We start from the raw sequence: 27,795 nt of genomic DNA on the forward strand, positions 1-27,795 counted from the left end.
ATGAAGATCATCAACAGCACTTTAATCTCCCAACATGAGAGGCAGGAAGGGCGTGAGATCACCCTCACAGACAGGGAGCCTTGGCCCATGTTTGTGCATTTATTTGCTCCTCCCCAAGATCCCACCAGGCTCCAGCTCGCCCCGTCACAGCCTCCCCATCCTGCAGCGGATGCGGGACGTGGATGAGGAGCAGGCAGCACCCTGCACGAGGGCACGGCCCGAGGACAGCGGGCTCCTTCGGGCACCCCATACACACCGTGGGCAGGCAGCAGCCCTGCGCTGCCCTCATCGCGCGTCACATCCCCGGCTTTGCAGTATGGAAAGTTACGGCCAGCACCTGTCTCCAGGAGGGAAGGAGAAGGCATAAGGCAAGGTGCCAGAGGTAGGACCTGCTGCGGGGAGCAGCACAGCTGCCATCGTAACAAATAACCTTCTTCACTTCCCATCACTGATAATGAGCTAGAGCTGGGATGAACCAGCCCTGGGCTCTGAGGAGGCAAGAACCTGGGGTGTTTTGGGTTGATCTGCATGTCACAGAAACCTCCTTGTTCATCAGAAATGAGCACCAAAGTCACCACGGGCCACAGCATCAGAGGGAGCAGAAGCGGGGACAGCGCCCTGCCCTCATCCATGCCCATATGGTCAACCAAGTACAGCCTTAGGCTCCTGGCTCCATCCTCCCTGCCGGATGTGGCACAAACACAGGCACGAGGACAGGAACGGGGCCACCTCTGGGTGAAACACCTGCCTGGCACCAGTAAGAGCTCCCCCTCCTGCAGCGCCATCCACATCTATCCCTCCTCCTGGGGCGGCAGGCTTGGTGACAAGGCCATGCCCCCACCGTAGCATTTATTTTGTTCCTGTTGCTCAGGAGAGCCAGCCAAGCCAGGTCCCTGTGCCAGGAGGGGCTGCTGTGCGCTCGAGCAGGGCTGCGGGACAGCAGAGCAGACGCTCCCGCCACGACTGTCACCACAGACTTGCTCACGTCCAATTCCCTTGTGCCGCACGCACAGAGCCCAAACGTCAAGGTAAAGGAGCACCCCGTGCTGCAAGGAGAACGAGAGCTTCCCTTCAGGTAATGGCCAGCCCCCCTTGCACCTGCCAGGTCCCAGGAAAAGAGGCTTTTATCCAATATATTTATCCAAAATATTTTATACAGTTAGGACTAGCCACAGGCAGCATTTTGGAGGGGAGGGTCTAAAGATCAAGGAGGCCAAAGTTGGCATCAGAAATCAGCCTTGTCAAACTCTCTCTGCAACTTCAACCTGCAGGCTGGATTCCCCCATGCTCCCGCCTCGGAGCAGCTCCGGAGCTTCCCGGGAATTAGGGCTATGCACAAACTCCTGCAGCCGGAGCTGCCGAGCTCTGCTCTGGAGGCAGCCGTGCTCTGCGCTAACGCTCTGCGGGGCAGATGAGCAGCCTTCCCAAAACGAGGGGATCGCCCCCATTCCACTTCGCAGGAATAACCCGCCGCATCCAAGAGCAGGGGGAAGCGGGGCCAGCGGGACACTGGGGTTCGGAGCACTCTGTGATGTCCGACACGGCTCAGCTAGAAGCAATTGCCCAAAGCAGCGTTCACACACGGCGCTTCATGCTGCCGACAGGAAAATGGATGGAGGGGGAAAAGGAGAAAATAAAATCTCGCATAAAACCGGGTGTTGGAAGGTGGGAGGGGAAGATCCCGGCGGGAGCAAACACAAGGGCTGCGCAGGGTCTCCAGCTCAGTCCACAGCTCCCAGCCCCGTCACCGGCTCCGTCTCGCTGCCCCCGCACAAACCCGCGAGCCCTCTTTAAATTCTCAGGCTCCACAAGACTCTAATTTGGGAGCTTTTACAACCCCATCAGTTCTGCTCCCTCGACCCATCCCAAATCCCGTTTAAATTTAGATGCAAGTTCTCAGGCTGTGCAGCTGATCCTTCCCACTCCCAGCTCCCTCCTCCTCCTCTCCGTCCCTCAAAGCTGGGCAGCAGCAGAGACCTGCACCCTGCAAACGCCAGAAGGTCCCTCTGCTCCAGCTGTAGCTATGGCCAGTTAGCAGCCAAATCCTGCACCCTCCTCCTGGACCTCCATCCCACTTCATCCTCCATCCCCACAGCCATCACCGCCCCCATGGCTGGGCTTGCTGGGACTATTTCAGCTCCCACACATGCCAAATGCCAGGAAACCTGCTGCCCGAGCACCATGGGAGCGCCACGCTGGCTTGGACACAGGCTCTGCTCCCAGGAGCAACTTGTTTTTCTAGAAGGCTCCCAAGGCGCCTGCACTTTGGCTCCCCGTGTGCTCACGAAGCCCAACAACAGGGCAGCAAGGCCCAGCTGGGCTGGAGGGCAACCAAACTCCCGTGGGCTGCCGTGGCTCCGGTCAGACCGAGACCTCCGGGGGCCGCCCCCGTCCCCTCCATCCTCCCGGCTCCGCAATTCCCTGGGGCTGCTCCCCACCAAGCCACAGCCCCGAGGAACCCGGCGAGCCTGGTGCAGTTTACCCTGCGCCAAGGACCGCGACCCGCCGGGCCTGCTCCCTGCACCACAAACATCCAACAGCGCTGCCCCACGGGCAGCAATAAACAGCTCGGGCTCCTCCGTGTCCCATGCCGGGGTAAGGGGGCTCCTTCCCGACCCCGCTGCCAGGCAGGACAACACGGGGTCGCTTCCCAGATCCCGGTGCCGAGAGTTCAAACCCGCAGGTTGCCAGCCAGCGGCGCCAGATTAGCAGCTTTTCGTCATAATAATGTTTGGATTCCTGTGGTTTGCAATCAGCTCTCGCAAAACCGCGTGGCAAAAAAAGCCTCTCCTGCATGTGCTTGCTGCGATGGAGACGCATGCCAGGCGGCTCTTGGCACAGAGATTTAAGGGCAAAAGCATCTCCCAGCAGAGGAGGGGATGCAGGCACAAAGGCGGGATGATCCCGAGCCCTGCGCTGCCAGATATTTCGTGGGAGGACAGTTGGCTCCTAACAGAAAGGACGAACACCGTTCCCATAAACACGACACAGGCAGGAGGCGGCAGCGTAGAGAAGAAATGAGAGCAAGGGGATAAAAAAGCAAACACTTTAAAGAGTCTCCCAGCTCCCTACTTTGTTCGCGTAACGCTGTGCAAAGCTCTCCCGTCATGCGAGCTGACACCCTGACAGCCCCAGACGCCGCCAGCTCGAGCGCGGAAGCAGCGAGTCCAGCTCAACTCCAGCACGGGGACGGCTCCCATCCCCTATCCAGGCTCAGGCTGCCTCTCCTACTCCTCTAGATAAAGGCAGAGCTGAATTATGAAGCGGCCCCTTACGATGGATGAGCACTCATACAGCTGGCGATCCCGCGGCTGCAAAGCCGGCATCCATGTCTGCATTCCTGGCCTGTCCAGCTCCGCAGGCACCCTCCTCCTCCTCACCAGGGCCAAATGAAGCCGAAGGCTGGAGCTCCGGCTACGGATGAGCGATTGGCTCTGCTTGGTCCCGGCAGCTCCTGAGCCCTGAGCCGATACCACGGAGCCTTCGCCAAGGGGCTCCCCGTGACACACGCTATTTCCTTGCGAGGAGACGTGTTCGTCAGCAGCCTCGAGGGCGAGCACGGGCTAGGTCTGCAGGAGAGGGCAGCAGTGACACGGAGTGCAGGCACGTCACAGCAGCACGGTGGGACCTATGGACACGAGCCTATGGACCAGCCTGACGGGACAGGTTTTCGGGAACACCAAGCCGTTCCCAAAGGGCTCCCAGGGGCCGCGTCGCCCTCATAGTGCCAAGCCCTGATGGAGCACTGGGGAACCAAGGGCCACTCAGCCATAATCCCAAGGGGGAAGGAGCCAGGCGGGCAGGCTCAGCCCCCGCTGGCACCTGCTCTTTCAGCACTTCATGGGTTTGGTGGGACGCAGGGTCCTTTCTGGTACCATTGAGGGTCACAGAGCAGTTCCACAGAAAGCAGGTGCTCAGAGGAAGCCCTCACAGCTATTCTCTTTAGAAATAGCTGCTCGCACCTTGTTTCTCCTCCCTGGCTGCTCGAATGCCTGGACAGCCCCAGCACCACCTCGTGGCACCAGGGCAGCAGGAGGCAGCGCAAGAAGGAGGCAGGATGAGCAGAGCCCCTGTCAGCAGCGCGGGTGGCAGAGCCGATGCTCCCGCGGGTCCCTCGGGGCGGGCGAGCGCGGGGACACAGTACAGACACTGCCGAGCCCAGAGCCCGCGGCCCCGCGGCCGCTCTGCCCTTTGCCAGCACAGCCCAAGCCCTGCCCCAAAATCACCAGCCTCTGGCACGGCCCAGTGGGGGACAGTGCAGCACCAGCTTGGCCCACGGGCACATCGCAACCCTGCCAGGCCAGGACACCCTCTTATGCATTTTTCCATCCAAGCTCATTTTCAGATGGGTTGGCTTATTTTTAAACATCCTTCCCCATTTCCATTTTGAAAATCCTGCTGTTGCTATGGAAATAGCCTCATCAGTATGGGTGGAGCATCAGCACCATCCAAAACTCCCTGTGGCTTCCAGTTTACACCGGGACCTCGGAAATGGCTGTGCTAGAGGTTACACAAGCTGCCCTTGAGCAGCGGCTGCCACCGCTGGGGCAGCAAGATCCCCCTGGGAGGCCAGGGCAGGGATCTGCAAGTTACCCAGGGATAAGCCAGGGAAAAATAAAATAAAATCAATACATCCTCATGTCAGCTGAGGGGTGAGACAGTTCGGGAACAAGATGCAGCCTCCCAAGTGGTTCCCTCATTGCGACGCAGGAAGTTGGCAGGGAACAGGCAGAACTGAGTCTTGTCACTGGCTCTGTCACCGGTTTGATGCCCCCCTCAAGGGGGGATTTTGCCACCCTCTGTACTTCTGCAACACAAGCCTGATAAACAAGCGAGGTGCAAGACAACACTCAAGTGCTGTGAAGAGAGGTGGGAGAAACCAGGTCACTGCTATGAGACTCCTGCGCACCTAGAAACAAGGCCAAGGTCCCACCCGGCTGGTGCCCAACCCAATGCAGCCGTCCCCCCTGCTCCCACCCAACAGCAGAGGCTGAGGATTTTAAACCATAAGCTGGTTCTGAAAACACTGGCAGAGTCCTTGCAGGCAAAGGGACATCCTGCTGAACGACAAAGCAGGGTGCACAGGCATCCAAAGGGATGAGCCCTCCTCCCTGTCCATGCTCACCCACCTCCCGCGTCCCAGAACTACCATGGGCTGCGGGTGATGGATGTGGCTGCCTGTACAGACAGCATCTATCCGCCACGTGCACCGAGAGCTGCAAGACAGCTCGGGTCTGAAGCGTGCGGGGGAAACTCAGCTGCTTTTTTTTTCCCATATAAACGCTCTGCCAGCTGGGTGGGAAACGCATCTCCCCTCCAGCTGTCAGTGCAGCAAGGGAGCCGCGGGAGCTGCGGCCTCGCTGGCGGAGTCAGCGCATCCCGCGTTACCCCGGCCCAGGCTAAGGCGCAAGATCCCCGTCTCCATCACTGGCCCACGGGCGGGAGCGGGTCCCAGCTGGGGTCCCTCAGCCTGGCTCCTGCTGGCAGCACCTCGGCAGCCCAGAGCCAGGCACCCTGTCACCACCCCCTGGCACGGGGACTGAGCAGCTCCCCTTGCGGGGACAGCAGGGAGGGCTCCCCGCGCCCAGGACACAGCCAGCTCTCCTGGCCCTGCTGCTGAACGAGCCACTCCATAATCGGCCACACGCTCCTGGGAAACGCTGGCCTTTCCACTCTAGGGTTGACTGGGTCAAGAGCTGGGACCTAAAGGAAGAAGCCCAAGTCAAAGCACTTCCTTCCCTGTTCACCTCGTCCTACATCAGGGAAACAGGCGCTTTTGCTCCCTGCTGGCAGAAATCTCATTGCGTCAGCCCAGAACTTTTTGCTCCACAGTTTGCTCATCGTAAACCAAGCTCGAGGCAAACTTGCCTGCAAAGCCAGCAAAGTATCCATGAAAGCGACAGACTTGAACCAGTGACTCCCTGTCCGGGAACAGCAAACACAGGTTCAAGACCTGGGAGCAGACAAGCCCCCCACAGCCCTGCCACCGTCTCCTCGCTCTTGCAATGCTGCTGTGCTGGTGCCCATCACTGCCCTCTTGCAGGGCAGAGGCAACACCCCAAAGCCCTGGCCGATGGTCACGCAAGCTCTGCGCTTTCCTGCAGCCCCTTCAGCACCACAGCAGCAGCCAGAAAGCGAGCTCGGAGGCAGAACAGGCCCAATCCCTAACAGGGAAGGCTAAGGCCCAGACCAGGGAGAAGTCTTGCCCAGAGGCATTTAGCAAAGCTTTCAGGAAGCATTAAAATGCCCACGCCAATCTCCCAACACCCATATTTTTACCATCTCTCCCACACCAAAACCTCCAAGAGTCACACAAGGATCAGAAAGCCGATGACTTCGGCAAGGAACTGACGCTGCGAAGGACTGACACTATAAGAGCTGCTATTAGAGCAGCATTTCAGGGCACTGCTGGCCAGGAGACGAGTCCGGTCGTGGCTGCAGGCTCCTGCCATGCCCGTCCCACGCGGGGACGCCCATCACGGAGCCGGTAGCCATGCCCAGAGCCCGCGTGGCAGCGGCACGACAGCCTCCGATGAAAATGCCGCGCAGCCAACACAGCGAATAAGATTACAACAAATACAACTAATGATACAGCTGTCAAGATAGATTAGACCGCACAGTGTAAAAAATTGCAGGGCTGTTTAGTCACAACAATATAAGATTAATTTATCAATAGAGCTTATGTGGCACTGGAGAGATAGCAAATTGAATAAGTGAATCTTTTCTACACCTTGCACAGGATGGAGGCACTGGCTCGATCGTGCAGAGGTCTGAGCACCTGCGAGCACCCACAGGCTGGGGACACGCGACGAGGGCTGCCGGGGAGCCCCACGCCGAGCGCCCCATGCACAGCACGAGCCAGGCACACACGGCGGGCACGGCCGGACTCGACCCTGTCTACTCACACAGCGGCCTCCTCCTGGAAACACAGGGCTGCAGAGGGCAGCTGCTGACCGGGATGTCTGGAAGCTGCTGGTGCAGGCAGTGCTCCCCAGAAACCTCCCTGCACTTGTCCAGTCCATCGCTGCAGAATCCACAGTGCACCATAGGCCTGGCGCAGATACAGCATGCACCTTCCAGCACACTCAGATCCACAGGGCTTGTCCATGTAAAAATCCATGTAAAAACTGGCTCAACTACTTCCAGCCTTTCAGGCCCCAGGCCCTGGTGGCTCCAGGCAACTTCACCGACCTGAGAACCTCTCTCCCTGTTCCCCAAAGAGCAAGAACGCAGGCAGCAGGTCCTTAGGAAGCGCTTCCTTCCCATCCTGCAGCGACTACCCGGGACGAGCATCCTGGTGGGACAAGAGCATTGGAGCCCTCTCATGCGCTGTCACCCAGGGGTTAAAAGCATGCAAGTAAATAAATAGCTGCAGTGATAATGAGCCACAGTTTTCATCTGTGAAGGTGAGAGCACAGCAGCAGCCGCCAAAACGAAGGAAGCGCCCGTTTCTATAAATATTGAAATCCGGTAATTATCATCATTAGAACTAGTTGTGATTTATCCGTAGCTCCATCCCAACAAGTAAGAATGGCATTTATTTGCCATAATTAGAACAGCTAAAAATATCCCCTGAACCTTGCCTACTTCCACACTGTCCCCTTCAGCGACGCAGCCCGGGGGATCAGGGCACAGGGCAGATCAGCAAGTTGGGCACTGCCCCAAGGGGTCTACACGTCTGCTCCAGGCCCCAACCACTCCTGCAGGAGCGAGTCTGGCTACATCTCCTAACCCTGGATCTCATCCTCCCTGACATCTAAAGATAGAACTTGTCAAAAGAGATCAAATTGGTATTACAGGTACCAAGATAACAGACGTCCTGCTCTGCCTCAGCAAGGTGACCAGCAAGGCCATCACCTCTCAATAAGGCTTCAAACGTGCTGGTGGCCTCCTCCCTCCAGCACCTATCTGCACTCAGCAGTGACCAGATGTTTGCCAACTTCTTTCCAGCTGCTGGCCTGCTATACCTGCCAGCACACAGTGAGGTATTGGAGGAGGCAACACCGAGGTAGCCACAACCACCACGCACACCATGGAGTCACCAGAGCTCTCTGCTCTCTCTTCTTCCCAGCTGAGCCACAACCCAGGGCAGAAAAATCCCCATCAGGTGGCCCAAGGCACCCAGGCCCGTTTCCTTGTGCTTTGGCCAGACTTGCTCTGAGACACAAGAGTTCTCAGAGGAAATGTGCTCAGCTCCCTCCATCAGGGATGTTCTTTTGGACAGTCACGCTGAAATTTTTCCTGTTCATGCAGTAATATCTGCAAAAGACCATGAAATCAGGAGCTTGGCGATGCACCACTGTGCAAGCATGAGGGCAATGAAGTGCCCAGACCAGGCAGCAGCCAGTGCCAGGTCCCCATGGCAGCTCGGGGGGCTCCGCTCTCCACCCCACAGCCTCACGGAAAACCACCCGCTCCTCCTCGAAGCTCCTCCACCCCCGGGAGCTCCTCACCCTCCACGTGGGTAACGCAGCTCCCCCAGCCTCCAGTCCCTCTTTCCCCCTTGCCTCTGAACTCCAGCCAGTTTGTCAAGATTCCCGCCACGAGGTGCCTCAATCCACGGCCACATTCCCGGCTCTCCAAATGAGCTGGTTTGCAGCTCTGCTCCCGCACTGCCCGCTCCCTCCTCCCCAAATGCAGCCCAGTGCTATTTCCTTAGGGCCCTAAGCCAGTTTTCAGTCCATTTGGCAGTGTCATATCCAAGGCAAACTGAACTAATTTTAAGAGTAAGATTTGGCGAGACACTATATCAAATGCTTTACTAAATCCAAATATATTAGGATTTCCACATTCTGCTCAGCCACTAATTTTGCGATTCCATCAAAAAGAAAAAGCAATCAGGTTTGTCTGGCAAGATTTATTCTTTCTAAATCCCTGCTGTTATTGCTCATGCTTTCCTTATCCTCTAGTGCTTCTCTTCCTTAATACTGCAGGACTGGAAATGTTTGCTGGAAATTTATTTTTGCTATTTATATGGATTTTTAAAATCTGCCTCTGCTCTCTTCCACTGCCCCCTGTCTTCCCTGTTGCTATTGAGGTTCCTGCACTGTCACCATGTACATCTTCTGCTCCATCCTCTCTGCAAGGCCTGACCACAGCAGCATCCTAGCTCACCATTAATGCACAACAGAATATGGATAAAAATCCTCATAGAAAAAAGGACATTTCTTTACTGACATCAGGACAAAGGACCAAATGCCCAACTAGACTCATTCAGTCCAGGGAGGCTCACAGGACACGCTGTCCATGTGTTCCCACCCACCATACAGCTCATCCAAAAAGCACATCAGAAATGCAAGACATTCAGTACAAGAAAAAATAAAATAAAAATATCCCAAGCTGTGCAATGTTGGGGGCAAGAACTGGAGAGGACAACAGTTTCACCAGTATCTTTGCAGAACCTGACATGGGGATAGTCAAGCCAGGCTCAGAGCACAAGAAATGCAACTTGTCCCACACAAAGCTCAAGGGCCACTCAGCCCTCCTGACCCAGTAAGGCACCATGAGCAGCACCACATAGAGGTGCCGGGTCCAAGAGCCTGCCCAAAGCCTCTGCTTACATACAAGGGACCAGGACCAGAAATCACCAGGATTTTGTCAAGCCAACCCCATTCCTCTTTTTGTCTCCTACTGGTATCTCCCCAGCTCCTCCAGCAACCATTTGGCTGGTAATTTATTAACACCTGAATCAGCCACCCCTCTGTGTCACCTCCAGCCATCATCCCCTCCTGCTCTTGGAAGCCCTTCTGCCTGATCACAGCTGCCAGAATTGGGCACAAACCACGCACAGCTCCGCGCCTGGCTGGAGGGCACACACAGAGCAAGAACCTCCACAAAATAAAACCCAGATCCCACCAGCAGCTGAGGAGCTCCAGGTTGTAGAGCAAAGTAAAGAGCAACTCCCGCCCCTTCTGCACACTCCTGCCTTAGTCAGGACCTTGTCTGAAAGGGGCTTTTCTAGCCCTAGAGCTCAAGCAAGAATCTCCTCTTGCCATGGCCAGAGTGGAAGGAAAACAGAGCAGGGAAGAAGCTGGAGGCACCCAGGAACCTGATACAACTGAACCAGCCACGTTGCTACAGAAAGGAAGAGGAAGAGACCCACAGCAATGCCTCTCCAATAGCTTCGGGCCCAAGGTGGCATCTGCAAGAGCCCTCACGCACATATCCTTAGGTTTGGAGTGCCTGGAAATGCTCAGATCCTTCCCAAAAGCGCAAGCGGGTGGGACATCTCCACAGACCATGGCAGTGTTGGCTCTCTGCCTGCCAAGCCACTGCCACAAACACTTACTGTGAGTGACAGAAAGGAGCAGGGGCTGGACCAGCGTGTCCCACCACCCACACCAGCCCTTCCCAGCCCAGGAAGAGCCTCCATCCTGCACCAGAGCCCCCTTCACTCCTCCTATCCTCCTCTTCCCTTAATGAATTGCTGCGAGTGCTCCCTGGGAGGACAACCCATCCCAAGCTCCTGCATCATGTTGCTCTGTGGGGAGCCAAGCAGAAGTCAGTAAATTTTGTGTGCATGCAGCGGCTTTGCCAAGAACACCATCCCTGAATGCTCCAGCAACTCCATTCCGCTTCCAACTACACATCCTCCACTGGGTGCACCACTGACCTCCACTCAAGTGGGGCCCAACAGCTCATCTATTTCAGGTGAGCACTCACTCCTGCTCAGCAGGAAGAAAAGGCAATGCTGCCCAAGCAAAACTGCTGTCTGCTCGCTAGGTCCTCAGGTATAGCGAGAGTTGGTGTTTTGCAAACCAAGTATCATCCGGCACTCAAACCTCGTGGCTCGGAGCGTTCAGGTTTGCACTCAGGGGCTCGTATCCACATGTCTTGCCTGTCCACAGACCCGGATCACGCTGAGCGCCCCATGGGCCAAGGCAGCCCACGCAGAGGAGAGCACCCGGCCCTCAAGGGCTTTGGGGCAGTCCAGCAGCCCCCATGCAGCAGTGAGGCACAAGTTATAGACAACACGGTTCATGCCGAGGAGCCAATCCCACCCTGTGCTCAGCTTCCTACATGTCCTGCAGCCACCTGACCTAATGGATACTTGCCCAGTGCCCATCTGCTAACCTGGAGTCAGCCACAAAGAGGGAGAAGTCAGTGCAGCTGCCCCTGCAGCACGAGGCCCAGAACTGGTACCTCAGAAACCTGCCCGAGTTCACATAGCAGCTGCCTGTGACCGTGGGGGACCTCCTCTGCCCAGCGGCAGCTCCTGCCATGAACGTGGAAGAGCGGGCAGAGAGGGGACATTCACATCAGGTGGCCACAGCTCTCCAATAGCCACGTCCAAGCCGGGCCGAGCCACCCCTCAAGCCTCAGCCATGAGGAGCAAGGCCACAGGAGGAAGCAGAGCACTCGAGGGACAACGGGAGGTCTCTCCTCTGCTCCAGCTCCTTCCAGCAGCCGAGAGCAGCCCGGGAGGAGCAGCCCCTTGCAGGGGGCCTGCAGCCCCATGCAGGCTCCAGCCGTGCGGGCGCTCAGCCCGGTGCCCAGCTGGCTGCAGAGCTGGGACAACGGCCCAGCACTGTCCTGCTTCCAGCGGGAGGACAACATTCCCACAGCCGGGACGCCCGTCATCAGCCACTGAAGGCAGGAGAGTCGCACACGAACTGTCTGGAGGGATTAAGGGGCCCTGGGGCAGCCATCGTCACCTCCATGTCCCCCGGCTGTGCCCACCTCGGTCCCCTTCCCCTGCGGGATGGCCCTGCCACAGCTGGGGATTTACAGCAGCAGCAGGAGGGATCGGGAGCAGGCGGCTGCCCAGAAGGGTGCGGGATTTACAGGGAAGGGCCCGTGCCAGGGGAGCCAGAGCAAAGCAGGGGGGATTTATGGGGTCAGCAGCAATTTACACAGCAGGTAGCACTGAGGAGATGAAGATTTACGGGAGACAGGGGAGGAGGACGACTCCTTTCGGCATTTGTTAGGAAACAGGGGCTGCTCTCCTCTAATCCCAAGGCCCAGGGAGAGGCACAGGAGCAGATGGTTTCTTGACAAGCCTCCTCCTTACTCTGGAGGCCACGGCTCGGCAGGCATGAGGAACCCTCCACATCCTCAGGTGTGCTGCTAGTGGCTTTTACGTGGCCACAGCACCCTCAAGGTCAATGAGAGCGTCTCCAGCCCTACTGAAGGCCAAAGCAATGCTCCAAGGGCCAGGCAGCCCCTTCAGGGAGGCTGCAAACAGCAAGTCCTCAGCCAGCTGCTCCCCAGGCCCTCCCTTCTGGCCAGCCCTGCAGCTCCTCCCTGCTCCCCAATCCTCTTTTCCAGGTGCATCTTGCTCACAGCAGGAATCACAACCCATCAAGCCCAAATTAGAGCAGCAGCTCCAAGGAGCACTGCAGGGAGTGAGTCCAGGCTGCTCTGAGACACACACAGCTCTAACTTAGTCTTTTCTCTTCCACCCTTCACTTCCAGGCTGTACCCAACTGCAGGGCTCAGCAGCTAGTAAGGGGTGACAAGGGGTGACAGTCACCTGCATTTGGAGGAAACTAGTCCAGAGCTTCTGCCCCATAGGTCTGCCCCAAGCCAGCACAAAGAGGAATCCTGAAGCAGGAGCTGGGTTTGGACAGCCCGGCTGCCAGCTAAGGGCAGTCTGGGCAGAAGCGGCACCTGCAACGTGCCACGGCCTGGGGATCTGGACCTGGCAGCGCAGCACGAGGATAACGCCCGTGTGCCCCTCCTGCAGGGACCTCCAGAGCTGCTCTGCAGAGATACCACCTGCGGCCACACCTGCATTTTTAGGTAAGGACACAGGCCTCAAAACATCAGTTTGAAGATTGCACCCAGTCACCTCTCAGCGGGAAAAGCAGCTTCCAAAGGGAAGGCAAACTCAGGGCCACATTTAGCCCCCAACCAATTCTCAGGCCTGTTTTGTAACACAGAGCCTGGAGAGGCTGCTCCTAGCAGAGGCCGGCAAGGAGGGACTCACACTCCAAGCACACACTCACACCCTGCTCACGCAGGGACACCCCGGCTCCACACAGCCGGGCACATGAGCGCAGAGCCACCTTTCCTCTCTCCTCACATATTTGTGGGGCACAACTCAGTTTGCTGGGATCATGAACCTGCAGGTCTCCATAGGGAGCATAACTCCCATCCAGAGCTGCAAGTGTCTGCATTTCCACATACACACAATGCATACAGGGCAAGGATTCACCCAGCCAGCTGCAACACTCCATCTCACCGTCCTTCTCCAGATGGGCTCCAGACAGATGCACGCAAGCTGGAGATTCGTGCTTAACAACTGCAATACTTTGGGACAGCCCCAGACTCCCTGCACTTGTATGATGAGCAACCCAACATTGCAAGAAGCCTGGGGCTACTAGCAGAGGAAGGGAAAGGAAGGGCTCCAGCTCATGAGCACAGAGATGCACCCATGAAAGGATGGATGTGCTGCCCAGCCCTGGCATGGAATAAATAAGATGAGAATAAAGCTGTTAGGAGCCTACACAAGGCAAGAGAAGTTTCTCTCTCTCAATCTGGAGTGATGGCAGCTTTTCAGTGCCGACAGATTATGAGTCATAGTGGGTAATATCCTATCCGTAATAGTCAGTTATGGGCAACACAAGGGCCCAGAGAAGTTTCCATCAATCACACACGAGAGCTCGCCCTGAGCACAGCCTGCCCGATGCAGTAGAGACTGCTCAGGAGCCCCTACCCAGCAGAGACACGGCCGGACACCAGCACCCACCCAAACACCACGATGCCCACATCCACGCACATCTCCACAGGTACGAGCCCCCCTTGCAGCGAGGCTCGCTCCTCTCGCCTGCCGATGACTCTCAAGTGAGTGATTCAGTAGATATTTAGCCTGGTTTCCTACATGCAACTTCACTATTTAGTTAGGGACAGATCCTGAGCAGGCACTGGAAGCCATAGGGTCCCCCAGACATGGGCTCCCTGAGCCGAGGCAGGAGCAGGAGGGCCCATTTCTTGCTCCAGCGGGACAGGACGAGCTCTTGAACAGCTCCGTTTGCTGCCATAGACCCTCCTTCAACCCATCGCCCTCTTCTCGCCCTGTCACTGGCAATGCAGGCACCTGGACTAAGCAGAAAACCTCTTCCCTAAGACTTGTGGAGATGGCAATGCCCAATCCTCAAGAGGTCCCTAGAGACAGTCTGGACATCATCTTTCCATTTTATACACCACAATTTTTAACTGTCAAGGTCCAGTTTGCTCATATACCTTCACAGAGCAGATTCTTCCTCATGCACATTATGAATACAGCCATCCTTAGCAACACAGAGCACCCATGGAGGGCTGAATTCCTCCTGGGGAGGAGATAGAGGACACCTAGAAACAAGGAGGAACAGAGGCCTCCACACACCAAGCTTGGCAGCCCGGCCACGCTATTCCATGCGCAGCCCCCTTGGCCCTGCGACACATCCCAGCTCCGCTTCCATGGGCCCCGCAGCAAGTTCAGCCTCAGCAGCAGCTCCCGCCTCCTCACCCAGGCTCCGGCCGCACGGCTGGATGCACGGGATGGGAAACTGCTCCAGGGACAGCTACGTGCGGGCCAGCAAAGCCCCCTCACCCAAAGCACAGGCAGCAGCAATGCCGCTGCCCCCACCTGCTACCCCAACTTTGACTAAAGCTCAGGAGGATCTTTGCTTTTATAAATCTCTGCCTTTTAATCATGGCTTCAAGGCTCAGAGAAAAAAAAAAGGTCCATTAAACTCGCTGAATAACTTAATGGGGCAGAGAGAATCCATTTCAAAGCTACCCCGGGCTATTTTCCTCTGGAGCTAAAGCCTGAATAAGCAAAAAGGAAAAATTAAAACTGTACAGTGCTTTGCCAATAAATAACCCCCAGTGTAATCTGCTCCCGGGCAGGCCTCCATTTGCGGAGATAACGGGATCAGCTGTCAAACACGTCCCCTTCCAGGGACACCACCTCCCGGTGGCAGCCACTCCAGGGCCGCAGCAGCAGCCTCTCCTCTCCCCACATCCCGCATGGAAGCGCCCCATCCCAGCAGCACGCAGATTCCCAAAAACCTGCGCTCCAAGCACAGCCCTTCCTTGCCTGCTCCTTCACCGCTTTCTCCAAGCTCTCCCACCTACTTGTGCCTCTCGCAGCCCTGTCCCCTCCTCATTTCACTGGAAATGCTCTGGTTTGGTCCCTCCCTGCCACTGCTCTCACCAGACAGAAGATCAGGCTCCATTAAAAGACAAAACAAAACAAAACCCCGAAGCATGTCCCAGAGATAGGAGGGAAAAAAAAACACATCCCTGTTTGTAAATGTTGATCCCGCTAGACACAGCTTGTTTACTATTTAATATTTAAAGATGCTAATTAAGTCTCTGAATAAACAAACTTATTCTAGCAGTGCCTCTGCAGGGCCGGGGATCCTTCCCCTGCAGCCAGGGCAGCCCATGCAGGCAGATGCCACCACTGTCCCCCCCGCGTCCCCATCCTCTCCCCACGGCATCCAGACCTTCACAGCCACATCAGCCCTCGCACGACACTCACCCCCGTGTCCCATCTGAGTGGGGAAAGGAGGAGGCCCAAGGAACCTGCCCCTCCACCACCTCTCCAGGCTCCTAAGAGCTGGGCAAAGGATTGGACATGGGGCAGGCAGAGGGGTTTGCCAGCCCCCAGTGTCACCTCCGTGCCCATCCAGCAGCAACCAGGCCAGCTTCCCGAGGCTCTGCAAGGCCTGGTCATCTCCCTGCTCCTTCCCAGCTGCAAGCCTGAGCGCTGCCCACATCTGAGCACGGTGCTCCCAGGAAAGGCACTAATGTCTCAGCTCAGGGGAAGGAAAACAAGGTAAAGCAGCCTGCTCTGCTCAGTTAGCCTAGGAGGATATTTCTAGGTTGATTAGCAGCAACTGAAAGCTGGTGGAACACCACATGCCACCTGCCTCCTCCTTTTGCTATTTGTGGCTAGATGTCTCATGCAAGAGCCTATCTGCAATCAAAGCCAAAACAACCACCAGGCCTAGCTGCCAGGCTCGGCCTGGGACCCCGGGGTCAGGGCTACAACACGCTCAGGGTAGTGTGCACAGAGCAAGACCCGAACACCGCAGTTTGAAGGCTTCCTGAGAGCTTCCGCGGTGCAAAGGGCAGGTCAGACCCTCACAGGACTGTCCCCCTCAGCTCAGTAGCTGCCACTACAGCACTGGAGGGGTCTCCAGAGCCCAGCACCAGGCAGATCACAGGTACCCACAAGGACAACCCGAGGCGCTTCCTACCTGAGGCCAACATCTCCACCGCCTCTTCCCCAGATGGCTCCACTTCTGTCCCAAAGAGCAGCCCAGCTGCCTTCCTCTCTTATCACCTCCAAAACCCCAGCACCTGCCACCCTCCGAGTGCTCCCGGGGTAACTGCACTCAGGCCTGAGTTGCAGAGGAGCTGATGAGCTCTCACCTGATGCCTGTTGACCCCCTTCAGGTTCCAGCTGTAACAAACTCAAACCAATAACCCTGCAGGCACTGAGCTCCACAGAGCTCCCCTTCATGCAGATGGGACAGATACTCCCTGGCTCTCTGCCCGCCCAGGATGCTGAGCCATGTACATGCTCCCCAAGATCAGGTTTTGATCTTTCTAAGGACCATCCACCTTGGGAACATGTGACATCTTCAGCTCCAGGTCCCACTGAACTTTACTCACACCAAGGGCTGGTTGGCAGCAGCAGCACCAAGTGACTTGGCGGGCTTCAGCTCACAGTTCAGATGTTGGCTGGGAGAGGCAGCGATGAGGCAAGCAGAGCCGGAACCAGCATCTCAGGACCAACACAACCAGTCAGAAATGATCATGTCACAAAAAGGTAATTTGGGGCAGAGGACAGGAGAAAAAGAACTAAACCCTCCCCTATTCAACCCAGAAAGACTCCTGTCTGAGAGCAGCCTGTGATATGATCAGCACCCTGTGCCTGGCCGGAGAGCAGGTAGGACCCCTGCCCAGCCCAACTCCCCCGCACTCACCCCCCTGTCATCACCCCCGTGCCTTGAACACCCTGTGCCACCTGCGGGGATCTCACACAGCTGCCCCCAGAGCAGCTCCATGCAGGGACACCGCTGAGCACACGCACAACTCGTGACAGGAGCTGCCTTTCCCAGGGAGCACCAGCGCTCAGACCTCTGATGGCCCCGTGCTCCTGTAAGAGCCTGTGCCGCTCCCACGTGGCTTCTCGTGGTTTGGAGAGAGCTTGCAGGGAGCCCCCCGGCCCCCTGCGCATCCCAGCACGGGGCAGCGCTCCCTGGGAACCAGCTTGCTCCCGCGGGGCTCTTCCTTGCCGCAGGGCGAGCAGTGGGTCCACGCTGGGGCTCCCACAAACACCTCCCTGTGCCAGACCTCAGGCCCGTGTCCCTGGAGCATCCAGCACCGTTCCCAGACTGGGTCTCAGCTGCCTGCGCAGGCTGCTCCAGCACCGGCACCCACCGCCCTGGGTGGGCTGCCTCCCCACAGGCTCCTTCCCAGCCTCTCCGCTCCAACCGCTGGGACTTTTTTTTTGGTTAAATAAGCTGTTTTGCTTTCTATTTTGGCAGACTGATGCGAGGAGAATGAGAAGACGGAAGAGACAGCACGTGCTATAGGGAAGGGACGGGATGGGGATGGCTGCTCACACTCCATTGTTTCCCAAAGCAGAGCGCGGGGTGGCACTTGGAGGAACGCCGGCAGTGCACATGGTGCTGGCTTCTCCCTCTCCTTTCCAACGCTACGTCACATGAAAACAAGCTAAAAATACAGCACATATTTTCCTAGTGCTACTCTTCCAAGCAAGGAAGGGGCAGGAATTGCACGCGGGTACTAGACAAAGGGGGACACAGCCAGGACCCACAGCTGGGGATGGGACAGGGTGACAACATGGAAAATGGAGAAATGCAAGGATGCGCGGAACTGGGTTGTCTCTCCAGGGAGCCTGGCACACTCCAGAGGGCCCCAGCCAGAGCCTCCTCCTGCCAAACCTGCTGGCTCTGCACCCACAACACCAAGGGGCCCAAAGGCCCCTGCCTTCCACGGCACCTACAGCAGCAAGCAGCCTGGGACACTGGCTGGCACAGCCCTGCCAGGAGTGGAAGGGACAAGAGAAAACTAAAAGTACATTAAAAAAAAAAATCCTGGCCTCATTTTCCCACAGACACCAAGGCAGCTTGATCTGGCTGCTCTCATTTACCCCAAGCAAGATTCTAGCGTGGCCAACTATGAGGCTGATTTTCCTCAGAGTTCAGGACAACAAGCCCTGCATGAACCTCTTTGCTCCTCAACCCCTCTACAGAGCTGAGGGTTCTCCTAACCAGGAAGCAACAGCCAAACAACCTTCCAAAGGGAATGCACCATGACAGAGAAAAAAAAAAAAAAAAAAGAGGAGGTTAATCTCATTTTCTTCAAATGAAGCCACACTTTGTCCTTACATGACTGAGTGATATCTCAGCTCCTCTCCTCCTAAGTGGTATTTGCCACCCGCCCACAACAGCCCCCCAGAGCCACCCTCCCCATCACCGAGGCCCAGGAGCCCCCTTTGCTGTTGCGTTGCAGGACCACGGGGTGTCACAGCCCTTGCAGCAGGCAGGCAGTGCCTGGCAGGGAAATAACCAGCTCTGCCTTTGCCCAGCCTGCAGAGAGCCAGGGAGGATGAGACACCAGCCCAGGCGCTGGGCACGCTGCAGGGCTCACGGCCTTCCCGCCAGCACCAGCCTTTCCCCCATCTCGCACTAGGCTCTGCTCTGCATTTACCCCCTGGCAAAGGGTGCACGATCTCATTAACCCTCCAACCTCCATCCAACCCCTGCGGCAAAGGGTTAATTGAAGAAGTGAAGAGCACTGCATTCGTGAGAGCTCTCAGTCTGGCCCGGGACCTCTAGCCACCACATCCCCGATTTCCCTGGGGACCCCTCCTGCATGGCTTGATGCAACAGGACAGGCAGGTTCCCCACATGCCTGGTCTTGCCCTAAACCCTGCCTGGGGCTGGCCTGGAGGGTCCCTTTCCCTGCCATGCTGCTCACATACCTCCATCTCCCCATCAGGAAGACGGACACACCTGAAAGGGTTGCTCACAGATTGCACTCACAGCCTGGTCCCAAGCACAGCCACACTGCTCCTATCCAGGGCAATTCCTGGCACTTCAAAGGGACATGAGGCATTTCCCTCCACGGCCACCTCTGCCTCTGAGCTGGCACCTTCCAAGACACTTCAGATCCCCTCAGCTCACAGGCCAGCTGAGGCTGTAGTGCTTGTGACACTCATGTATCACCAATCAGCAGTTAGCAGGGGAGCGCACTGACCTCATCCTCTCCCATTCACTAGGACAAGAGCACTGCAACCCAGCCCCAAATCCCATTCTCAGAGGATCACCCAACGCCACAGGGCACTTGCTCACGCCAGGCAGGGGCCAGCTGCCCAAATGTCAGGCAGGAGAGAAGGGCAGCGAGCACTACGGCAGCAGCATCGCCCCAAGGCGAGAGCTCTGGGCATGCACCAGCATCCTGCAGTCTAAGAGCAAGCAGGGGGAGACCAGGCCCTCGTCCCTAGCAAGGGGCACCCCTGTCAGCCAGGGCCTGGCACCGACACCCCAGGGCGGCCGTGGCTGCACTGCAACCCAGAGCCCTGTTCCGCAGCTCCGGCCTCAGCGTCCCCAGCGCCCGCGGGGCCGTGCGGTGCAGCCGCTTGCCCTCTAGCGGCTCAACCACGCTGAGGAAAGGCGAGGAGAAGAGGCGCGAGAGGAGCCGAGCGGAGCTGAGAGGGCTCCTCACTACTCCTACCCGAGTACAGGGCCGGGCACCCAGTGCGCCAGGGCCATGGAGCATCCGCCAGGTTGGGGGCAGCACCCTGGGGAGAGGCTTGGTTTTGGCAGGGGGGGGGATACAACACTCCTGTGAACCTGCTCGCGTGCAATCGCTCTGGCCCTTTGGACCAGCCTCGCGCCACGGGGGGAGAGAGATGAACACAAGGGAGAGCCCAGCACGGTCACAATCCTCGGGCATTGCAGCTTGGAGCAAGGAGGAGGCTGTCAGGTCTCCCAGGGGCTCACACTAGCCGAGTGTGGCTTTTGGTTGCCACCATATCCCCTTACAGAGTGCACAAAGATCTGCTGTAACCCCCCAGCCACCCACTCCAGGCAGGCAGGTACAGCCCCCTGCATAGGACCCTGCTAGTCCCTCCGCCTGCCTGGAGCAGACCAGCAGAGCAGGGGACAGAGCAGGGAAGGGGGCAGGAGGAAGGAACAATTTTCTTTCTGCTCATGCTAAAGGCAGCCACCACAGTAACTGCAGCCCTGGAGTAGAAACTCACCCCACAAGCACCACCTTCATCCTCCTCGGCTGCACATTCCACTCCGCACCCCTTGGTGCAGGGCAGCTGTCACCATACTGTGCAGCGTGGCTTGGGGGACAAGCTAACAGGCAGTAAACTGATGCACACAAAGTACTTAGAAAGCATACAACTCCCTTCCCCAAAAATAAGTGCAAGAAAAGATGAAAAAAATCACTGTTTCTCAATATCTAATATATAATACACAAGTGAGTTACATTACTAAAGCTTCATCAGACATTGGTCCACTGCACACTGGACTGTAGACCCTCATGAATAAGCTTAGTCAAATCCAACTGCAAACTAGCAGGTGACATCTAGCACTGAACCCTACTGTAAACAGGACAAGCCTAAGTGTTGCCTTAGCACTTTGTAGCACCTGAAAGCATAACATGTGGGGGATCCCCATGAGACCCATTTTGCCAGAAGAGCCACAGTTCCTGTCATTTCAGGGTGCCCAGAGCCATAGACCTTTGGTTGGACACAAAGAACTTGCCCAATTAAAGGGGACAAGAGCAGAACCAGAGAACCATTACTGAGCTCTAAGGTACCCCCGACAAGGGGTGATACATCTCCAAACCTCAAAGAGAAGAGCCAAAGGTCTTTTCCGAGTCTCTTCCTTCCCATCTCTGCTTCTCCCCTGGGACAAATGGCAATGAAAAACCAAGACTCAACCAGCAATATCTCTACCTCACTTTTCCCACCCCAGAGAGCCAAGGCAGCAGGTAGAGCTGACCTAGACTTCTGAGCCCCAGCAGAAGACAAAGCCGGTGAGATATCATGTGTACCCTGAAGGCAAACTGGGCTCCAGCTGCCAGCCCACCAGTCACATGTTCAGACCTTCTATCTGGGTGACAGCTCAGGCCTGAGGTTCAGCTCACGAGGAAAAGCAACAGGCACACAGGGCATGTGGGCAAAGCGCTGGGAGCTCCCAGCAGAAACCAAAACCTGTCCCTCCCCAGAGCAACACGTCACATGCGCAAGCAGCAGAGGATCAGGCTGGTGTGGAGACACAGCTGGGCTTAGGGGCACTTGGGGATATCTGGCCAGATCAGACAAGCAGAGGGCAGAGAGACCAGCACAGATTTTGGCATGAGAGGGCAGGTGACTCAACTCAGTAGGAATCCAGTTTCAGAGACAATGTGGGGCTGTAACTCTTAGATGCCCGATGCCTTCTGCTCCATGTTAGCCCAGCTGAGGCCAAGCTGACATGTAGCATGAGCACAACTTTCACAAGCCCTTTTACTCTGCCCATATATATATTTTATATAAGATATATATATACACACACACAGAGCCTTGAAGGCTGAAAAAGTACTATAGGTCCCAGAAATCCCTGCTAGGAAAGTACTTCCTTCCAGTACTGCTAAGCAGAGTGCAAGACTGTAAGAGCACGACATGGACGCAGCAGCTCGAGCACACAGCAAGGACAGCACAAGGAGCACTACTGGGTACCTCAGGTCAAATTCAGCTTTTCTGGTTCACTTAAGCCACACAACACCTGCCATGGACACGGTTCCCTGGCTAGAGAGGAAACTGAACCAGGACACACAGAACTAGCTCTTCCAGCTTAAGGCACCTCTTAGGACAATGAGTATCTCAACCCACTTCCCTGTCCCAAACACCCTTGCACCTTCTTCTCCCGCCCCAGAGCCTCGCCTCTGCCGAGGTGGCATGTTCTGGGACAGCCACTCTGCAAAAACAAGACTTATGCAAAGCAATCTGGGTTGAATTAAGGACCTTCTGAATGGGCTCTGAAGCAGCCAAAACCTCTGGGAGCAGAAGACCGGGGAAGCAGAGGGATGGGAAGCTTTGGAACACGCAGCCCGTCATCACCAGAGCAAAGCAGCCCACAAGGGGCCCAGTGCAGGAGCAGCAGGGCACGTTCCAGCATCACTGATGAGCTGCCCAGCTCACCAAAGCCCTGGTGTTGACATGCCTCTGGGGCTCCCTCAGGAGGATTCAAGGATCCCCCTCGGCAGCAGTCGCTCTTCTGCATCCCTCTTCTCTCCCCAGCACCACAAGCTCCTGGCTCCCGTACAGTGAGTGGGAGCCGGAGCTGCCACTCACCCCCACAGCGTGAGGCCACCCCACTCCAACGTGGCTCTCCCACTCCCTGCCAGGCCCACGTCCCCCAGCATGGCGCACACTCACCTCACAGAGTGACGCGTGCTCCCAGGGATGCTATGACAAAGCCACATGAGCCAGCGACAGGGCTGTCCTTCTTGGGAGAATTCCACTGCTCCCCTTAGTAGGTTGGGATAATGGGAGTCCCCATCCCGAGGATGCTTCCCTGCCTCCAGGCAGCGCGGGGTGACAGGCACAGGCCGCTTTCCTGGCAGCCTCTCAGCAGCGCCATAGCAACAGTGGAGGAGTGGGGAGGCCCAGATGGCCGACTCCTCCGTCCGTCCTTCCCCACGTGCATCGTGCCGGAGCGCGAGCGCTTCCCACGCTGCCAGCAGCGTAACGCCCCAGCCCGCACACGGCGCCCAGGCACACGGGCTGGCTCCCTCAGCAGCGCAGTCACAGCCCAAGGCCAGACACAGACCCCAACAAAAGTCCCCATTGCTCCACTTGGCATTGTTTGTAGGGGACGGAGAGCCAGGCACAAAGGTCTGAGCTGTTTGGGGCACAGATTCATTGGTCAGCTCCCAGGGACTGGGAGGGTTTGAGTTGCAGGACTGTAGGCATCAAGGGTACAAGACTCTTCTCCCTACACCTCCCAACTCGTGCTCCCATGGATGCCTATCCTGCGGGACCCAGCTTCTCATTCAACAGCTAGAGTTCAGGGTCAGGAATGCTCCTCAAAAACATCAGCACAGAGATTGCCAAGAGCTGGAGCAAACTGCAGCACTGACTTCACATCCAGAGGTGATGTGGGTGAAAGGTAGCTTCAGTGTCCCCTTACCAAGTCACACCTGGCTGGGGACCAAGCAAAGGCCACCACACCACCCCACTGCACAATGTCAATGCTGCGAACCTGTCCCAAGCCCATGGCCCACAGGCCAGCTGCCCCCAGGTCAGGAGGCTGCAGTCCAGCACTGTACTGAGGCCCAACCCAGTCTCTCTGCTAGATGGGACACTCAGCAGACTGCATGAGTATCCAGCCACCTCCCTGGAGATGTGATCTAAAATTGGGTATGTTACTAGGAATGCTGGGGATGGGCAGAGGGACACCAGCCAACCGAACACCCTCCTTCATCTCATGGCAGTGAATCTCCTGCCCTTTCCCTGCTTCACTGTTAACATTTTGCTGCCTGGATTTGCACAAAGATTGAGAGACATCTCATCCCCAGAACCCTCAGTGGCTCAGCAACTGTGTGGGGCCACCTCTTCAGGAACCTCCTGGTCCTGCAGCAGGTCCCCAGTACAGAAATGACAGTGCCTGGTGAGGTGGCAAGAGGATGCTTCATAGCGGTGACAGGCCACAGAGCAACCAGCTCCAGGCTCACAGAGACACTCAGGTCCAGGACCGCCACTACCATGATGACAGTGCTCTCAGAGCCACACACTGCCCAGGGAGTGCTGGTGCCATAAGACAGCAAAGCATCACAGATAGGGCCAGCTCACCCTCCCTTCCCTCTCCTCAACCTCACCAGGCTGAGACCCAGGTAGGCGAAGCCAGGCATCCAGGCAGACATCCTCCCAGCAAGCAACTTCTCAAGTGCCCATACTCAAGAGGAGGTGCCCAAGTTCAGGTCCTTCCTGATGGGTAACTCCCCTATTTAGCTGGTGGGAAGACTAACACCCTCCCAGACTGGGTGCTGCTCAACAGACTGGCTCTGCCCCCTGAGACAGGAGAGGAAGCCTAGTAGTCCTGCCTCTGCCATGGGCCTCGCTCCATGCTTCTCCACTCAACCTTCTGCAAAACAGCAGCTCACTACCTGCTCAACCTTCATATTTCCAGGCACTGAGCTGAAGGTTCCAGCTGGCCTTGCCCTACCCAACAGCCACCACAGGCAGGTCTCTTCACACCCACATCTGGAAACTCTGCTCTAATACCTACTAGACAGCATGAGGCACCCAGTGGCTTATACCAAGCTGAAGACCTTCCCAGATGGGGTGGCCTGACCTGGAGGGATTTGGTGGTCTTTTCCCTTGGGTTTGGCAAGATGAATGCGCCCACCAAGCAGGCTCATGGCTCCTTCTCTGTTATCCTGTTCTCCTTCCCTACCCTCCTCCCAGTTTTCTCCTCAGCACCACCCAGACCAGCACCAGCTCCCAGGGTAGGTAGCGCTGCCTGTGCTGAGCTCAGCTTTCAGACACAGGAGGCCTCTCTGAGCCCTCAGAGCTTTCAACACCATATGTCCCATCTTCAATTTCCCTGGCTGCAGAAGATAAGGGGGAGAGGACATTTCAGGAGCAGGGACCACCACCTCCGCACAGGGCCTGCAGGGAAGACCTGGCCCAGGCTGGTCCAGATGGGATACACTGAGGGAGATGTCTCTACTCATCCTCCATCCTGAGGCAAAGGCACCTTTGTCCACTCACTGTCCATAAATGAGGCAAGCTGCCTGAAGATGCAAAGCCCCGGTGAGCTCGGCAAGTAGGAGGAAGCGTCATTCAGCGTGGAGCTGAATCAAACGCAGGCGCTGGGCATGATTCATCAGCAGCCAGGGCAGGCTTCAGCGCAACCCCCACCCCAGCACCTGCGAGGTGGGTCCAGCAAGGAGAGACCTGAGACCCAGCCCAGAGGGCACAGGACCTGTTGCCACCTGCCCTAGCCCCTGCACCAAAGTACAAGCACTGGTTCAAGTCTGGCTGGGATGGCAGAGCCACCCTCCCTGGCCTTCATGCTCTAAACCTCCCCACGAACCTCCACAGGAAAGTTGTCGCTCACATCTAGTCTCAGTCCCTTGGGGCTCACCACCGTCTGGTATCCGCCTTGCCTTTTGACCCCAAAGCCTGGAGGTGCATTTGGGGCAGGTGGGAGGGCCAGCGAGGCCAAAAACAGTCTGCTTCAGGAGGAAGAAACACATAGAGCATCCAGCAAGAACCAACACCCTTTCCCTATTCCTCAACTTAAGGGAATCTCTTTTTGCCAAAATTACCTAACACCTTTGTTTTTGGAGTTGAGAAGGTCTCGTTCTCCTCCCACGCATTTTTTTCTGACTGCTTATCACCATTTTTTCAATTGCCAAGCAGGAAAGATATTTTCTGGGCTCACATAATTGTATCTCTCCCAGCAGGTCAGCTATATGTGTGTATCTGAAAACACACACTCATGCTGGCTGCTCCCAAGCCTTTCAGAGCCTTCTCCAAGCACCCAGTCAAACAAAGGGTTAAAACAAAACCACAACAAACAGCAAGCACAGAAAAAAAAACACGAGTTCCTCTGACTTTCCTAGCATCACCCATGTCCCTCTAGCACCACAGGAGAGAAAAAAAAATAGGCAAAAATACCCCAGCACTGACAATGCAGAATAAATATGGGGCATTTGGAAGCAGAACATTACAGTAGTTTCACATTTACTTTTCCCATTGCTGCTGGGTTTGCAGGGCAGGATTGCTGGCAAGGCAAACCTGGGGGACAGCATTTGCTGAAAAATCTGCCTGGGTGCTGCACAAACCTGTAAGCAACTGGGAAAGGGAGATCCAGGCATCTTTACCCAGCAAAGGTGACAAGCAAAGCTGCGATGGAGCCACTGCAATTACTCCATGGCTATGCTGCAATTGCACGGTGACCAAATACAACCGCCTCAGGAAAAGACCAAGCAAAGCGCTCTTCCTCCATGCAACTGTGCAGTCGAGGTGAAAAATAAATAAATAACCCTCCATTACTCATTTCAAACCTTGCTGCATTTAACTGCCACAATAAAGGATTCCACCTCTTCTTCGCTGAACTCCCACTGGCAACTTGCTCAGGGGGCTACATTTCCCTAAATGCTCACATTTCAATTAGCATTAGAATAATGAAATGGCTCAGTCATCTCACCCAAAAATGTACTGGAAAATAGAGAGCAGAGATTGGAAATGAGGATTTTTCCTCTCGCGCACACACACACGCCAGCATGATGGATTCAGGAGGAGGAAATATATTCCTTTCTCAACTCCACAGTGATGAGATTAACATGAGCTTTGCTAACCGCGTCTCCAAACAAGGATAATGCAACTTCAAGTTGATTTTCCAGATAAACAAGCATGCAAACAAACGCAAAGTGCTCAACTAAAAATATCTCCATGTTCCGGTTCCTCTCCCCACCACCAGCACACTGAGATGGAAACACACAAGCCCAGCTCAGTACCAGAGTGAGTTGCAAAATTATAACAATGAGAGTTAAATAAGCTACTTAAGGGACAGCTCTCACTGCCCTATTTTTCCCTCCTCCCTTAAAAAGGAGAAACCGCAGATTCCCAGATACACTCAGCCAGGGCAGAGAAGGGAGGATTTTGTATGGGGGGGGTGAAAAAATGGCATTCTAATCGGATCCAAAGTCTCAAAAAAGAGCAAGCAGCTTAGAACTTGCTTTTCTTGCCCAATTTGGGTATGTGTGGATGCGTGTGAATGTGGTGTTCTCCCCCCTCCCTTCGCAGAAGCACATAGTTAAAGGAAATAGCAGCTTTAGCATCTTTGCCTGCTGCGCTCTCCTGCTAAGGAATTAAATCCCATTTACTTTATTTCTCACAAGCCTTGGCCAAACTGTTGCTGGACTCCTTATTTTTTGTTTTTTCGCTGCCTCTCTCGGACGGGGCAGAGGAAAAAGCCGGTGCGCATCCACAGCGCGGTAAACAAGGCTGAGCAGTGCCAGGGAGCAGCGCGAGGCTGAGGGCACCTGAGCCCCGGCGCAGGCTGCTCGGCTCGCGACCCAGCGCCCGCCCGGAGAGCCCACTTACATCGAAGTGATGTTCCTTGAGATGTCCGTGATATTGATGCTCGTGTTGCCATTGCTGCTGCCTGAATCCTGCCCTTCCAAGAGAGGGAAGAGGTTCCCATCATCCGGCTTCTTGCAATTGATGTCTGTCTTGCTGCAAAGACAATTAGCAGGGCAAGCCAGCACCGAAAGCAGATAGTCTCCCCAAATGCTCCAGAGCAAAAATACCCTCCAGAAAGTGCACTTGGTAGGGCAAAGAGAGACATCCATCTCCGATTGCTGCTTCTAAAAAAGAGGAGGAGGAGGAAAGGGGGGGGATGGAGGGGGGGGGGAAGGGGGAAAAGGGGGAAAGGAAACAAAGACAGTGGAGGGAAAAAAAAAAAAAACCCAAAACCTCAAGCGATCAGATGCAAAAATCCTCCAGCAGATGAAATCATGCTGGCAGCTGGTGAGGAGAGGCTGTAATTCCCCCTACGGTAGATGCATCGCGGCCGGGCTGCGTGCGCCCGGCGCGGGCTCAGGCGCTCCCCGCCCGCCGCTCCCGAGGATTGCAGCGGCTCGGGAGGCAGCCCGGGAAATAAATAAATAACAAAAAACGGTGCGAAAGTCACCAAGTCCCACCTACTGGGCAGAATTAAAATTGACACACCTGCAAAAAAAACACACCGAGGGAGCGGAGGCTGGGGAGAGGAGGGGGCAACCTTCCCTTCCCATCGCTTTCCTCCCCAGCCCTTC

General features: G+C 56.2%; 1 protein-coding gene across 3 annotated transcripts in view; it reads right to left on the minus strand.

The window, feature by feature from the left end:
• Positions 1 to 27,364, minus strand: part of NTRK3 (neurotrophic receptor tyrosine kinase 3) — a 210,731-nt gene extending 183,367 nt beyond the window's left edge. For all 3 annotated transcript variants that reach the window (XM_088539262.1, XM_088539201.1, XM_088539327.1), the window contains exon 1: positions 27,083 to 27,364. In XM_088539262.1, coding sequence (XP_088395388.1) covers positions 27,083 to 27,330 — 248 coding nt within the window. In that variant the 5' untranslated portion in view covers positions 27,331 to 27,364. The remainder of the gene's footprint in view (positions 1 to 27,082) is intronic.
• Positions 27,365 to 27,795: the final 431 nt, after the last annotated feature.

This window comes from Tinamus guttatus, unplaced genomic scaffold (assembly GCF_059628265.1).
Source record: "Tinamus guttatus ecotype Peru unplaced genomic scaffold, ASM5962826v1 Tinamus_guttatus_pri_ptg000004l, whole genome shotgun sequence".
Classification (NCBI taxonomy): Eukaryota; Metazoa; Chordata; class Aves; order Tinamiformes; family Tinamidae; genus Tinamus; species Tinamus guttatus.